Source organism: Canis lupus, chromosome 9 (genome assembly GCF_003254725.2).
Source record: "Canis lupus dingo isolate Sandy chromosome 9, ASM325472v2, whole genome shotgun sequence".
Taxonomy (NCBI): domain Eukaryota; kingdom Metazoa; phylum Chordata; class Mammalia; order Carnivora; family Canidae; genus Canis; species Canis lupus.
Window position 1 is genome coordinate 59,275,774 of NC_064251.1, and position 15,876 is coordinate 59,291,649.

The window sequence follows — 15,876 nt, forward strand, 5'->3', positions numbered from 1 at the left end:
CGACACCGATGCAATCACACGAGGGTTTATTACAAGCTCGAGCTTGGGTCCAAGTGTACCCGACACAACGGAGCAGGGACTTGGACCCCGAGACTAAGAGGCGTAGCAGCTTTATAGCGGCCAGTGGCCCATGGGATACGCAGAAAGTTGCACAGTCATGTCGGTCCACACGCAGGTGGCCGATTGAATTACACCTTACCCTATAGTATCCACTTGAGCTGCCCTATTACTTTGGTCAGAATTGGAGCACAGTTTTGGCGGGCACAAAGCAGGGTCACATTGTTATGAGCCGGATTTCCGGTTAGGGTGTGCCCTGGTCTTTGATTAGGGCGGGGCAGTGCCCTAAGTAATAAGCAGGTCAGCACATGGTGGGTGCAGCCCAAAATAGAGTCAGTCCTGCTCTGCTTGTCCAGGGGTAGGGGATTTTTGTTAAATTTCCTGGGTTCCACATATATTTTTTTTTTTTCAGTGTGCATCGTCTCTTTCTTCTTTTATTTTTTTTCATATATTTTTTTTTATTGTTGTTCAATTTACCAACATACAGAATAACCCCCAGTGTCCGTCACCCAATCACTCCCACCCCCCGCCCTCCTCCCCTTCTACCACCCCTAGTTCGTTTCCCAGAGTTAGCAGTCTTTACGTTCTGTCTCCCTTTCTGATATTTCCCACACATTTCTTCTCCCTTCCCTTATATTCCCTTTCACTATTATTTATATTCCCCACATGAATGAAAACATATAATGTTTGTCCTTCTCCGACTGACTCACTTCACTCAGCATAATACCCTCCAGTTCCATCCACGTTGAAGCAAATGGTGGGTATTTGTCGTTTCTAATGGCTGAGGAATATTCCATTGTATACATAAACCACATCTTCTTTATCCATTTATCTTTCGATGGACACCGAGGCTCCTTCCACAGCTTGGCTATTGTGGACATTGCTGCTAGAAACATCAGGGGTGCAGGTGTCCCGGCGTTTCATTGCATCTGAATCTTTGGGGTAAATCCCCAGCAGTGCAATTGCTGGGTCGTAGGGTAGCTCTATTTTTAACTCTTTGAGGAACCTCCACACAGTTTTCCAGAGTGGCTGCACCAGTTCACATTCCCACCAACAGTGTAAGAGGGTTCCCTTTTCTCCGCATCCTCTCCAACATTTGTGGTTTCCTGCCTTGTTAATTTGCCCCATTCTCACTGGTGTGAGGTGGGATCTCATTGTGGTTTTGATTTGTATTTCCCTGATGGCAAGTGATGCAGAGCATTTTCTCATGTGCATGTTGGCCATGTCTACGTCTTCCTCTGTGAGATTTCTGTTCATGTCTTTTGCCCATTTCATGATTGGATTGTTTGTTTCTTTGCTGTTGAGTTTAAGAAGTTCTTTATAGATCTTGGAAACTAGCCCTTTATCTGATACGTCATTTGCAAGTATCTTCTCCCATTCTGTAGGTTGTCTTTGAGTTTTGTTGACTGTATCCTTTGCTGTGCAAAAGCTTCTTATCTTGATGAAGTCCCAATAGTTCATTTTTGCTTTTGTTTCTTTTGCCTTCGTGGATGTATCTTGCAAGAAGTTACTGTGGCCGAGTTCAAAAAGGGTGTTGCCACATATATTTTTGTAAATATACATAGGTTCTGTTATATATATATATATATATATATTTCCCTTTATTTATTTTTCTTAAAGATTTTATTTATTTATTCATAGGGAGAGAGAGAGAGAGAGAGAGAGAGAGAGGCAGAGACACAAGCAGAGGGAGAAGCAGGCTCCATGCAGGGAGCCCGACGTGGGACTCGATCCCGGGCCTCCAAGATCACACCCTGGGCTGAAGGCGGCGCTAAGCCTCTGAGCCACCTGGGCTGCCCTATGATTCTTTTTATTAGAGAGTGGTATTAAAAGCCAAGATTTAGGAGCTGGTATGTTCATACCACTGGGAAGTAGACGTAGTCACTGCTCTAAGGCCTTCTCAGTAGACAGATTTACTGAGCTAGGGTGTATATATGTGTGTATGCTTATGTGTACACACACAGACACACATACATACTCCACATGCATTTATGTCTATATTCTTAAAAAAATCCATTAGTTCACGCATACTTTCCATAGGGCTTATTCTTTCTCTTTTCATATTTCTATTTCTCGTCTCTTATAGAGATAACTCTGGGTCCCATTGTCCTTAGTTGATTTTGTTATTTCCTTCTGTATAACGCTCCTCTATATGACAAATCTCCTGTTGTGGCCTCCAAACTGTTCCATGTGAAGATACTCTTCTCATCACACTCAGGTTCCAACATTGCAGGCAAACTGGCCCTTTGTGTGCATGTGGATGGTCTCCTCACAGTCTGTGCCCTCTGTGTGGACACCTACTGTGCTGTGTCCCACCAAGTGGCTGTGGGATTGTATTGTTCAGGAAGGGGCGAGGGCTCCTCTGGAATTCTTGCTTCATTTTAATGTTTCTAGCTGTGGGATTATTTATCTTTTCTTGTTGTTTTAACATTCTTTGGGCCCTTTTAGGCCTTATATTTTCTCTAAGTCTCAGAGGCTTATGGAAGTTTCTTTCTGAAAATATTTTTCATCATCTCCACGTATTTTTTCCCATCTATGTATACTATTATGTGGAAGTTGATTTCCTTCATTTCTCTATTCCGAATCTCTTGATTTTATCTCTTCTTGATGTCTTGTGGCAAAGTACCTTAAGCCTGATATAAGCTTATTAATTCATTCAACTCTATCCTTTCTACTCTTTTTTTTTTTTTTAATTTTTTTTATTTATTTATGATAGTCACAGAGAGAGAAAGAGAGAGAGGCAGAGACATAGGCAGAGGGAGAAGCAGGCTCCATGCACCGGAAGCCCGATGTGGGATTCGATCCCGGGTCTCCAGGATCGCGCCCTGGGCCAAAGGCAGGCGCCAAACAGCTGTGCCACCCGGGGATCCCCCTTTCTACTCTTCAATCCATTTACCCATTAAGTTTATTTCAGTCACTATACTTCTCATGCCCAGTATTTTTATTTGTTCATTATGATATTTTCTTCCTGCTTTATCTCTAATATCTTTCCTTAAGTTATTTTTTTTAGGATTTTATTTTTTAATTATCTCTACACCCAACGTGGGGCTCGAACTTACAACCCTGAGATCAAGAGTCACCTGGTCTCCCGACTGAGCCAGCTGGGCGCTCAAGTTTGTTTATTTTTAAGCTTTTATTTTCTATTTTTCTCCTGTGTCCTGAGGATATTAGTCACTCTGGCTCACGAGATATTTGAGGTGGGTGAAGAAAGCTACGGGCAGCTTTGTGCCTAGTTTGTGCCTCTCCTACTGGGTTTAGAGAATGAAGGTGAGCATTGAGTTGGAGGAGAGGACTTACCCGGGGTCATTACAGTGTGTGAAACCCCTTCCAAGGCCCAGCATTTTTCAAGGTCTGTTTCCCTCTGTTAAAAACTCCTAGCCCATGAAGCACAAAAAGTAGTGGTGAGAAGAGGGAGAATGTGAACATAGAAGGACCATCTAGTACCATCTGTGCAAGTCCCGACCAGCTGGCTCCACAGCACCCACTTGTTACTCTGCAGCCCATTGACATTTTTAGGGGCTGACAATCTTCCTGCCCTGTAACCACAATTGCCTGTTAAAGAAAATGTTGGAGAGAAAAATATTTACCAAAATAACTTGCACCACACCCTAACTGTCATCTCTGCTGTCTGGCTCTTGTCTGCTCTGCCTGTATTTTCACCCTATATTGGGACCAGATTTCTCTATGTTGTTCCAGGAATTTCTGTCCATATGTAAACACAAATGAATTTTTTTGTTTAGTATAGGTTCATACTATAAATACTGTCCAGCAACTTGCTGTTTTTAAAATGGCTGATTACCATGATTGATTGCATATGAAAATAGTTTGGACTTAATAAAATACAGCTTTAATATATATGTGTATTTGTGTGGTTTCTATATCCCTTTTACACTAAGGTGTCTGTATAGTATCACCTTATCTTAAATATAATTTTAAGTTAGTTAGATAGAGTGCAATTGTTAGTGTTCTGTGAAGCACTTTTTAAAAAAATATTTTTATTTATTTATTTATTTATTTATTTATTTATTTATTTATTTAGAGAGCTCTTAAGCAGGAGAGGTGGAAGGGGAGGGAGAGAATCTCAGGCAGACTGTGCTCTGAGCAAGGAGCCTGACATGGGGCTGCATCTCACGACCCTGAGACCATGACCTGAGCTGAAACCAAGAGTCAGATGTTTAACGACTTGAGTCACCCAGGTGACCCTATGAAGCACTTGGTGATTGCCCTCCTTGGTTCTTTTAGGTTGTTACGAATTTTTAAATATTATGATACTAAAATAAATCTTTGTAGATATAGTGTTTTACATTTATAGATCATTTTCTAGGATGGATTTACAGAATGGATCAAACAGGTCAAAAGGATCAGCATTTTTTATTCTTAACCATATAAAGAAGTACTTGGAACATAATAGGCATCCAAATAATGCTTACTGGATGAACAAATATTACAAAAATCACTTTACAATGGATGTACCAATTTTCATTCTCTTTTTTTTTTTAAAGATTTTATTTATTTGACACAAAGAGAGAGAACGCATAAGTAGGCAGAGTGGCAGACAGAGACAGAGGGAGAAGCAGACTTCCCGCTGACAGGGAGCTCAGTGAGGAGCTCCATCCCAGGACCCCGGGATCATAACCTGAGCCGAAGGCAAATACTCAATCACTGAGTCACTCAGGTGCCCCCCAATTTTCATTCTTAGTGAGTATGAGATTGTCTGTATTCCCACACCATCTTGTACTTACATTATTCTGATGATGTGACTGTGATCAGAAGAATTCTATATCTATCTTTTTTTTTTTTTTTTTTTTAATTTATGATAGTCACAGAGAGAGAGAGAGGCAAAGACATAGGCAGAGGGAGAAGTAGGCGCCATGCACCGGGAGCCTGACGTGGGATTTGATCCCGGGTCTCCAGGATCGCGCCCTGGGCCAACGGCAGGTGCCAAACCGCTGCGCCACCCAGGGATCCCTTTTTTTTCTTTTTAAATTTTTTTTAATATATCTATCTTTAAAAAAAATACTATCAGATGATATAACTAAGGTTCTCTTTTTTATTTTCACCCACTAGATGATTGGACATCTGTTTTCTTACAGGACTGAATTTGCGCTTAAAGAAATCATGTCCTCTGGAGGTGCTGAAGATGATATCCCACAAGGAGAGAGAAAAACAGTTACGGATTTTTGTTACCTTCTGGATAAGTCTAAGCAGCTGTTCAATGGATTAAGGTTAGTGGGCTCTTGAAGCCTTAAAATTTTCTCATTCTGTATTTTTCCATGACTTGTGTATGGTAAGTTTCTGAAAGTTATGGATAGACTATTTTATAAATATCTGTAGTAGAGGTTATGCTTTTTACTTTGACACACTTCATTCTCAGATGAAAATGTTGTGCCCAAGATTGCGAATCCGAGAAACCACCAATGAGCTGACACCGATGCAAACACACCAGGGTTTATTTACAAGCTCGAGCCTGGGTCCAAGTATACCTGACGCAGTGGAGCAGGGACTTGGACCCCGAGACTAAGAGGCGTAGCAGCTTTATAGGGGCCAGTGGCCCATGGGATACGCAGCTAGTTGCACAGTCATGTTGGTCCACACGCAGGTGGCTGATTGAATTACATCTTACCCTATAGTATCCATTTGAGCTGGCCTATTACTTTGATCAGAATAATAGGCACACAGTTTTGGCGGGCACAAGGCAGGGTTACATTGTTATGATTTCCCATTAGGGTGTGCCCAGCGGCTTGACTAGGGTGGGGCAGCGCCTTAAGCAATAAGCAGGTCATGTGAGGGTCATATAGGAGGTGGCAGGTGTAGCACAAAATGGAGTTAGTCCTGCTCTGCTTGTCCAGGGGTAGGGGATTTTTGTTAAATCTCCTGGGTCCCACAGAAAAAAACAATAGGAGAGAGGATAATTTCTATTGTTCTATTCAGGTTGAGAAGAACTATTTTGTTAGATGTTTTTTTTTTTAAAGATTTTATTTGTTTATTCATGAGAGACACACAGAGAAAGAGGCAGAAACATAGGCAGAGGGAGAAGCAGGCTCCCTAGCAGGAGCCCAATGTGGGACTTGATCCCAGGACCCCGGGATCATGCCCTAAGCCAAAGGCAGATGCTCAACCACTGAACCACCCAGGCATCCCTTGTTAGATGGTTTTATATACATTGTTCCACATCGTACCTGGTTTACATCTGATTTTACACATTGGGGTATTGAAGTTAATGTGTCTTTTGAGAAGACATTTACAATTGTAAAGATAATTACAGGATCATCAAATGAATCCTCCTTGACCACTGAATCTAAAGCTATGCTTTCAATCACTTTATTCCTATATTCATTTAATTTTTTTTAAATAAAACTTATCACTATCTTGAGCAACCTTACTGATTTGCTTATAATGTCTACCTACATAAAATTAAATGTTCCTACAAGCAGGATCCTGTTTGTTATAGTTTTCCTAGTACATAAGCCAGGGTCTGGCTCATTGCAGATACTTTGTAAACATTTGTTAAATGAAGGATTCCAAAGACAGTATTAACTCCTAAGCTCTGCTGCTTCCTATTTTGTGCTACAGAAGAATCTTTGAGATCAACTTTTGCTTTTGCTAATAATCAGAACAATTGCATCTTTTTAAAGAATTATTTTCATTATTATAATTCAAAAAATAAAATTTAAAGCGTAGGTTTTAAGTCTTCTTTTTTCCCCCTGGAATGTCATAAATCTTCAAAATTTACATGCTTAGACCACTTTCTTGTTTGATCTCCAGTATTATCCAGGTCTACCTTATTTATTCAGCATTTATTGAGCCCTAGTATGTACCACATTCTGTATTGGGTACAATGATTCAAAGATAAAACTACCAGTCTCTGCCATCAAATAATCTGTGACGAAATTATAAAAACACAAAACCCATGGCCATCTGAGGCTCACTGCTAGCCTCAGATTTAGCATATCTGTTAAGCAAATTTCCTACATGCCTTTGTGTGCTTGTTGAAATTAAAGCAAATAAAGTTAAGGGAGTAGTAGATTTAAAGAATATGAAGGCATTTCCAAGTTTGCATGAAAATCCTTTGTGACTCCGAAACTCTTATTCCCAACTCTTAAAACAGTAACAAAGTTATAGTAGCTCCGACCTCTTCCCTTCCCCCTCCTCCTCTCCCTTCTAATTTATAGAGCTGTATTTCAAAAAGTAAAATATACCTAAAGTTTATAATTTTTTTAAAAAGATTTTATTTAGGGGATCCCTGGGTGGCTCAGTGGTTTAGAGCCTGCCTTCAGCCCAGGGCATTGTCCTGGAGTCCCAGGATTGAGTCCCACATTGGGCTCCCTACATGGAGCCTGCTTCTCTCTCTGCCTGTGTCTCTGCCTCTCTCTCTCTCTCTCTCTCTGTGTCTCTTGTGAATAAATAAATAAAATCTTAAAAAAAAAAAAAGATTTTATTTAGGTTACATGAGAGACACAGAGACAAAGACATAGGCCGAGAGAGAAGTAGGTTCCTTGTGAGGAGCCTGCTATGGGACTTGATCCCAGGACCCTGGGATCACAACCTGAGTCAAAGGCAGACGCTCAACCACTGAGCCACCCAGGTGCTCCCGAAGTTTATAATTAAATGGTTTAGTATACTTACAGAGTTGTATACTAGCAACACAATTTAATTTTAGAATATTTAATCATCCCCAGGAGAAACCCCATACCCCTTAGCTGTGATTCCCCCCTTCCCTAGTCCTCAGCCCTTGGGGACCACTAATCTACTTTCTATATCTATGGATTTACCTATTTAGGATTTTTCGTATAAATAGAACTATAAAGTGTATGGTCTTTTGGACTGGCTTCCTTCATTTAACATTTTTTTGAGGTTTATCTATGTAGTAACATGTATCAGCACTTTATTCCTTTTATTACAGATTAATATTCCATTGTACAGATTTACTATACCCTATCTAGTCATCAGATGATCGACATTTGAGTTATTTTGCACTTTTTGCCTGTTATGTATTCATACTGCTATGAACATTTTTGTACAGGCTTTGTGTGGACATACTTCCAGTTCTTTTGAGTGCAAACCTTAGAGTGAAATTACTGTCATAGGATTCTCTGTGTTTAGCCTTTTGAGGAACTTCCAGACTTTTTCAAAGAAGCTACACCAACAGCAATATATGACTGTTCCAGTGTCTCCACATCTCGCCAATGCGTGTTACTGTCTTTTTTTTTTTTAGGATTTCCTTAGTGGGTTTTTCTTTTAAAAAATTTTGTTTTTAATTTGAGAAGAGAGAGAGAGAGAGAGAGAGCTGGAGCGGGGGAGGGGAAGAGGGAGAGGGAGAAGCAGACTCCCTGCTGAGGAGGGTGCCCGATGTGGGGCTCAATCCCAGGACCCTAAGATCATGACTTGAGCCGAAGGCAACGGATTAAGTGTCCCCTTTTAAAGTTTATTTAAAACTTACTTAAGGGCAGCCCTGGTAGCCCAGCAGTTTGGTGCTGCCTTCAGCCCAGGGCCTGATCCTGGAGACCTGGGATCGAGTCCCGCGTTGGGCTCCCTGCAGGGAGCCTGCTTCTCCATCTGTCTGTGTCTCTGCCTCTCTCTCTCTCCTGTCTGTGTATTCTCATGAATAAATAAATAAAATCTTTTAAAAAAATAATAAAACTTACTTAAGTAATCTCAACACCTAGTGTGAGACTCGAACTTACAACCCTGAAATCAAGAGTCAGATGTTCTTCCAACTGAGTCAGCCAGGCCAGATGCCCCTTTAAGATTTTATTTTATTTTTTAAAATTTAACTTAACTTTATATATATATATATATATATATATATATATATATATATATAATATATATATATTAGACTCCATGCCTGACATGGAGTCCAGTGCAGGGCTTGAACTCATGATCCTGAGATCAAGACCTGAGCTGAGCTCAAGAGTCAGATGCTCAACTAACTGAGCCGCCTAAGGCACCCAAGATTTTGTTTTTTATTTTTTAAAAGATTTTATTTATTTATTTATTTATTTATTTATTTATTTATTTATTTATTTATTTGAGAGAGAATGAGTGAGCACAAGAGAGGGAAAAAGAGAGCACAAGCTGGGGGAGAGGTAGAGGGAGAGGGAAAAGTGAACTCTCCATTGAACAGGAGCTTGATATGGGCTCAATTCCAAGCCTGAAGGCAGACACTTAACGTACTAAGCCACCCAGGTGCCTCCCCGCAAGACTTTATTTTTAAGTACTCTCTACACCCATCATGGGGCTCAAACTCACAACACTGAGATTGAGAATCATATGCTCTACTGACTAAACCAGCCAAGCAGCCCTATTGTCTGTCCTTTTGATGAGAGCCATTCTAATGGGTATGAAGTGTATCTCATTGTGATTTTATTTCCCTAATGACTAATGATGTTGAGCATCTTTTCATGTTTGTATTAGCCATATATCTTTTTGTTTTGTTTGTTTTTGAGATAGAGCAAGCTCCAGTGGGGTGGGGGGAAGAAGGAACAAAGGGAGAGGGAGAGAGAATCTCAAGCAGGCTCTGTGCCCAGCATTGAGCCCGACAAAGGACTCCATCTCACGACCCTGAGATTATGACCTGAAATCATGACCTGAGCCGAAATCAAGAGTCCGGCACTTAATCGTCGCTACCAGGGCACCTCAGCCAAATGCCTATCTAATCCTTTGATCATTCTTCAAATTGGGTTATTTATCTTAAGTTAAAATTGTTCTGGATACAAATCCTTCATGAGATATAATGATTTGCAGATGTATAATTTTTCATTCTGTGGGGTGTGTCTCCACTTTCTTGATGGTATCCTCTGAAGCAGGAATCTTTTATTTTAGTAAAGTTCCACTTGTTATTCTCTTTCATTGTTGGTACTTTCATTGTTAGTGCTGTGTCTAAGAAATCATTGCCTAACCTGAAATCATCAAGATTTACCCTTGTTCTCTTCTTTTATGGTGCTATCTTTCACATTCAGATCTGTGAACTATTTTGAGTTAATTTTTGTGTGTTGTGTGAGGTCTTAGACATTTTTTAAATCAGAAAACCTATTTTTTCAATTAGTTATTGCATTTCTTTCATATTTTTCTTTCTTGTTCCTTGTTCTCCTTCCTCACTTATAATTATAATGCTTAGTTTAAATATTCAGCCCAAATCTTCTGCAACGATATAGTGTCTTTGATTTTCATCTCTATTCTTTCTTTCATAATTTTCAGAAAATATCTCTGAAATTTGTCCACCATATATCAGATGTATTTCTTTTTTTATTCACTACTTATAAGACATATTTCGTCTTGTCATTTCATGTCAGCACTTTTTGCTATACTGCTTTTAGAAAAACTAGATATTATATATTTGACCAAAAGTTTACTAACTTCTCTTTTTCTCTCTACGTATATATATGGTGGTTTTTTTTTTGTTTGTTTGTTTTGTTTTGTTTTATTTATTTATTTGTGAGAGACACAAGAGAGGCAGAGACATAGGCAGAGGGAGAAGCAGGCTTCCTTCAGGGAGCATGATGTGGGACTCGATCCCAAGACCCCGGATCACAACCTGAGCCAAACAGATGTTCAACCAGTTAACCACCCAGGTCCCCCTTCCCCTTCTCTAATATATTCTTATTTGAATATAAGAAGTGAATATAAGTGAATATAAGAAGTATAGTATGAGTATGTTTTCACTGAGTATGTCTGAGAAGCATATTGAATTTAGTAATGGCATTTCCCTTATTTTTTTTTTAATATTTTATTTATTTATTCATGAGAGACACAGAGAGAGAGAGAGAGAGAGAGAGAGAGGCAGAGACACAGGTAGAGGGAGAAGCAGGCTCCATGCAAGGAGCCCGACGTGGGACTTGATCCCAGGTCTCCAGGATCAGGCCCTGGGCTGAAGGCGGCGCTAAACCGCTGAGCCACCCAGGCTGCCCGGCATTTCCCTTCTTAAAAAGGGATTATTTTCCTAACCTGATTCTGAATCTTAAATGAATCATAAAACTCAAGTAATCTTCTGCTAGAGACTCTCTCCCTGGCTAAAATCACTCCGAAACTACTACGACAGTAACAGTAACACATTTCTACACAGCACCCTACAGTTTGTAAGTCTCTTTTTTTTGTTTTGTTTTTGAAGATTTTATTTATTTATGAGAGACACAGAGAGAGAGAGGCAGAGACACAGGCAGAGGGACAAGCAGGCTGCATGCAAGGAGCCTGATGTGGGACTCGATCCTGGGAATGCAGGATCACGCCCTGAGCCAAAGGCAGACGCTTAACTACTGAGCCACCCAAGAATCCCTGTAAAGCACTTTCAAGTACATCTTTATCTTTAAGCCACATGATGACAGTATATGTAGTATCCAAACACCTGCTAACTAGGACTGCCTGCCTGGCTCAGTTGGTTGAGTGTCCTAACTTGATTTTGGCTCAGGTCGTGATTTAAGGTCATGAGATCTAGCCCTGCATCAGGCTTAGCACTCAACAGGAAGTCTGCTTAAGATTCTTTTTCTCAAAAAAAAAGAAAAAAAAGATTCTTTTTCTCTCTCTCCCTCTGCCCCTCCCTCTGCTCTCATGCACATATGCTCTCTCTCTCATATAAATAAGTCTTCCAAAAAAAAAAAATAGCTGCTAACTAGAATTGAATTGTTTTATTTCACTCTTTTTCAACTGTTGTTTGTGCAAATATATTTTACCACCTCAAATGTGTCTCACTTTGATCTTTTTAAGTGCCCTGTTAATCACACTGGTTTTATTATTTTTTTATTTTTTAAATTTTATTTAGTTTTAAAGTAATTGCAGGGGCAGCCCGGGTGGCTCAGCAGCTTAGCACCGCCTTCAGCCCGGGACATGATCCTGGAGTCCCGGAATCGAGTCCCACGTCGGGCTCCCTGCATGGAGCCTGCTTCTCCCTCTGCCTGTGTCTCTGCCTCTCTTTCTCTCTCTCTCTCTGTGCTTCTTATTAATAAAATAAATAAAATCTTTAAAAAAATTTTTAAAGTAATTACGGAGTAAAATTGTGTCTGTGAGGATGGTAGGAAACCCTATTACATGGAGAAAGTTGGGCAACCCAGGTGGCTCAGCAGTTTAGTGCCACCTTCAGCCCAGGGTGTGATCCTGGACACCCGGGATCGAGTCCGACATCGAGCTCCCTGCATGGAGCCTGCTTTTCCCTCTGCCTTGTGTCTCTGCCTCTTTCTCTCTGTGTGTCTTTCATAAATAAATAAATAAAATCTAAAAAAAAAAAAAAAAAAAAAAAACATGGAGAAAGTTGTATGAGTCTACTCTTTAGGACTGTTCATTCATTGTTGCAGGAATTTATTATAATATGTTTATGATGCCTATTTCAATATAGTTCTTGAGCACTTGAAACTATTTCAAGACTTAATCCTCTTAACTCTTGTTCTTTGAAATATTCAGTACATAAAGACACAGTCCCACCAGTTTGAAATTTCCCTTCTTCATTTGTTAAAAGTCAGTGGTTTCATCAGTATATATGTGTAACTTGCAGGTATCCTAAATTGTTACTTAGAAAGCAATATTTTCTCTACTCATATATTGACTGCCTCCCAGATGTGGAGTAGTACTTTCCTAACGTGCTATTAGGAAATAATATTTCCTTTCCTAACTTTCCTAACGTGCTATTTTAAAATTTCACAATACTAATAATGATAAATTTTGGCCTAGAAGAATGGGTAAGCAAATTCATCAGGGATTTATTTTCAGTATTTTGTGTGCAAGGCCCTCTTTATTTTAAACAGTCTTACTTATTCTATGATAAATATGGTGAGTAAGAATCTATATTCTCTGAATGCTTTTGGATTGCTGTTTGAGAGGGATGTGGCTCATGGCAGCACTGGTCTATAGTTTTACTGAGAGATTAGTACTTAAACTCTCTTCCTTTTTCTTTTCATTTTTTAAGAAAATCTGTTTTACACACAAACATGGAATAATATAAACTATTAACAAGATTTTGATAGGTATATAAATGAATGGTTGGCCATGAAACATGTTTCAGTGAAAAAGCACAGATTGTAAAAACAGTAATGCTCCTCATGATCTTGACTTATCAAACATTCTGCCGGTATCCTGTTGATGCCCTGTACCATAATCTCTGAGTGGAGACTGCTGGTTCTGAGTGCCCAGTCAGGTCCCTAACCAAAGCCCAAATATATTTGGTGGTGATTTTCTCCAAGTATCTGGTGCATGTACTGTGTGCTTATTTATATAAATGAAAGTTCTTTGTTCAGTATTAGATCTTGGTTGGCAAGGCCTCCCTCTGTTTATCAATTATGTGGGTAATGTTAGAGTTCCCCAGGGTGGTGAGTTGGGGTGTGTGGCATTCTTCTCCACACTACTCTCTCATTCCCCCTCCAAAGCACTTTAAGTTATGCAAATTAAACACCTCCCTGCTTTAAGAGTTGATAGAGTTTTTGTGGGGTTTCTTTTAAAATAGAGGAGATTTCAGGACACCTGGGTGGCTCAGCAGTTGAGCATCTGCCTTTGGTTTAGGGAGTAATTCTGGAGTCCCTGGATGAGTCCCACATTGGGCTCCTTGCGTGGAACCTGCTTCTCCCTCTGCCTGTGTCTCTGCCTCTCTGTCTCTCATGAATAGGTAAATAAAATCTTTAAAAATTAAAATAAAATAAAATAGAGGAGATTTCTTTGGGAAAAATTAAAAGAAAGGTTTTTTTTTTTTTTGTTATGTTTGTCTGTATAGGAAACAGGTTACAGTGCTTCTAAAGAACAAGAAATATATTGGTGGTGGTCTGGACCAGCTTTGGGACTTGGTGAAATGGGGACAGTGGGGTCCAAGCTGGAGTTGCATGACTCTCTTCATGGGTCTTCATGGCTCTCTTCATGGATCTCTTCATTCCGACGTTCCTTTCACTGTTAGGGATTATCTTTTGGCTAGCTTTCCTTTGGGTTATTGCTTTTTTTCTTTTTCTTTTTTCCTTTTAGAGAGAGAGAAAGGAGGGGTGGGAGGCGAGAGGGGCAGAGAGAGAGAGGATCCCAAGCAGGCCTCATGCACAGCATGGAGCCCAACTCAGGACTCAGTCCCATGGCCCTGAGACCATGACCTGAGCTGAAATCAAGAGTCAGACGCTTAACTGACTGAGCCACCTTGGTGGTCCCACCTTTTTTCTTGAGTTCACAAACTAGTTATTAAATTTAGTATAATATACTTGCAGACAAGTACAAACATTATAAATGTATTTTTTACAGACAGAGCACATCTATGTGGTTTGTACTTGGATAAGGAAATAGAACATATAGTGCCTCTGCAACCCCCGTGTGTTCCGTCTTACTTGGACTTTTTTAACTGCTTAGGAGCAGAACAAAAACTGCATTTCAGTGCATGAAAGGCTTCAGAGTTTTTATATAGTATCTTACCTGGGTATAATAAATTCCCTCTTTAGTCTTGAAGGTGTGTCTTTCCATCTTATATTAAGTCATTCATCTAACTTGTCAGAGCTTTTTATTTTTCCTAGACATAAATATCTTAATGAAGTGTTTTTCTTGCCTGAAAATATCTCCTTATATTATGTGCATAATAAATAAGTTCTTTCCACTGACTGTGTAAGAAAACATAGCCCAAGGCAGTGAGAAATGGATAAAATGAATGGAGTTTTTCTTTTAATAGCTCTTGCATGTAGTTACAGTAGTAATGAAGTGAGAATAATGTTAGGAATATCTTTGAATACTGTCAGAAAATGATCAAAAGCCCAAGTGCTTGCAGGGTTCCAGTTACCATGGTGACTAAGACTGCTAGAGCAGAATGGAATACTTGCTGGGATTATATAAGGCAGCATCTTGAGACATATATTTGAGATACACAGCTGTGTCTACCAGTGATATCCATGACTTTGGTGCTTTGAGACAGCAGAGGCCTCCAAATTGCTGATTATTTGACTCCAGAGGAGCAAATACACACAGCCAAAATAAGCATTGGAGGCTATACACACATACCCCCCCACACACACACACACAGAAGTGCACCAAAGTAAAGTGTAATGGTGTTAAATAAAAGATAACTGCAGAAATTATTCTACTTAAAAATGCTCCCAATATTTCTAATTAAAGAAGAAATCCCCTACAGCACCAATCCCCTAGGTGCTTCCTTGAAAAACCTATTTTTAGGATGCCCTTGTTCTTGAATAGGAAAGGGTAACTGGAAATTAATGATTGGTTCCCTTGTCTCCTTTCTCCCCTCCCCCACCCTCTCCTTCCTCTTCCCTTTTTTCTGCACCTCCCTATTCTTTCTCTTTTCCTCAAAAAATTACTACTTTCCTAGAGGTAAGTTCTCCAAACTGGTAATAGTAAAATACATGTGATTTCAGAGATAATACTTAAACTACCTGTACAAGCTTGTGATGAATGCTTTCGTTTTCTGTGGCTTACCACCGAAAAGAATTGCACATGTATCTGAAGTAGACTGACTGCCTCGAGAGGGCAGTAAATATCTTGATCACGTGATCCAGAGAAGCCTTGGCTAATAAGAATTTAATATGAGCCAGAAACATGATTTCAAATTTTCTAGTAGCCGGATCTTAAAAATGTGAGAAAAAAAGAAAATGTGAAATTAATGTCAGTAATATATTTTGTTTGGTCCAATATATTTAAAATACTTTATTTCAGCATGTCATCAATACAGAAAAATTATTGAGATCTTTTACATTCTTTTTTTTTTCATACTTAAGTCTTTGAAGTATGCTGAATATTTTATACTTACATACATTTTAGTTCAGATGAGCCACTTTTCAAGTACTCAGTACCCACATATGGCTATTGGCTCGGGCAGAATTCCTCCCACTTTCAGCTTCTGTTCTCAGAATGATCCACTGT

General features: G+C 39.6%; 1 protein-coding gene across 7 annotated transcripts in view; it reads left to right on the forward strand.

The window, feature by feature from the left end:
* Positions 1-15,876, forward strand: part of SCAI (suppressor of cancer cell invasion) — a 165,203-nt gene that overhangs the window by 82,312 nt on the left and 67,015 nt on the right. For all 7 annotated transcript variants that reach the window (XR_007413292.1, XR_003146899.3, XR_003146898.3 and 4 more), the window contains one exon: positions 5,151-5,282. Coding sequence is in view for 4 of the 7 variants with exons in the window: in XM_025475126.3 (XP_025330911.1) it covers positions 5,151-5,282 (132 nt within the window). In the remaining 3 variants the exon portion in view is untranslated. The remainder of the gene's footprint in view (positions 1-5,150; positions 5,283-15,876) is intronic.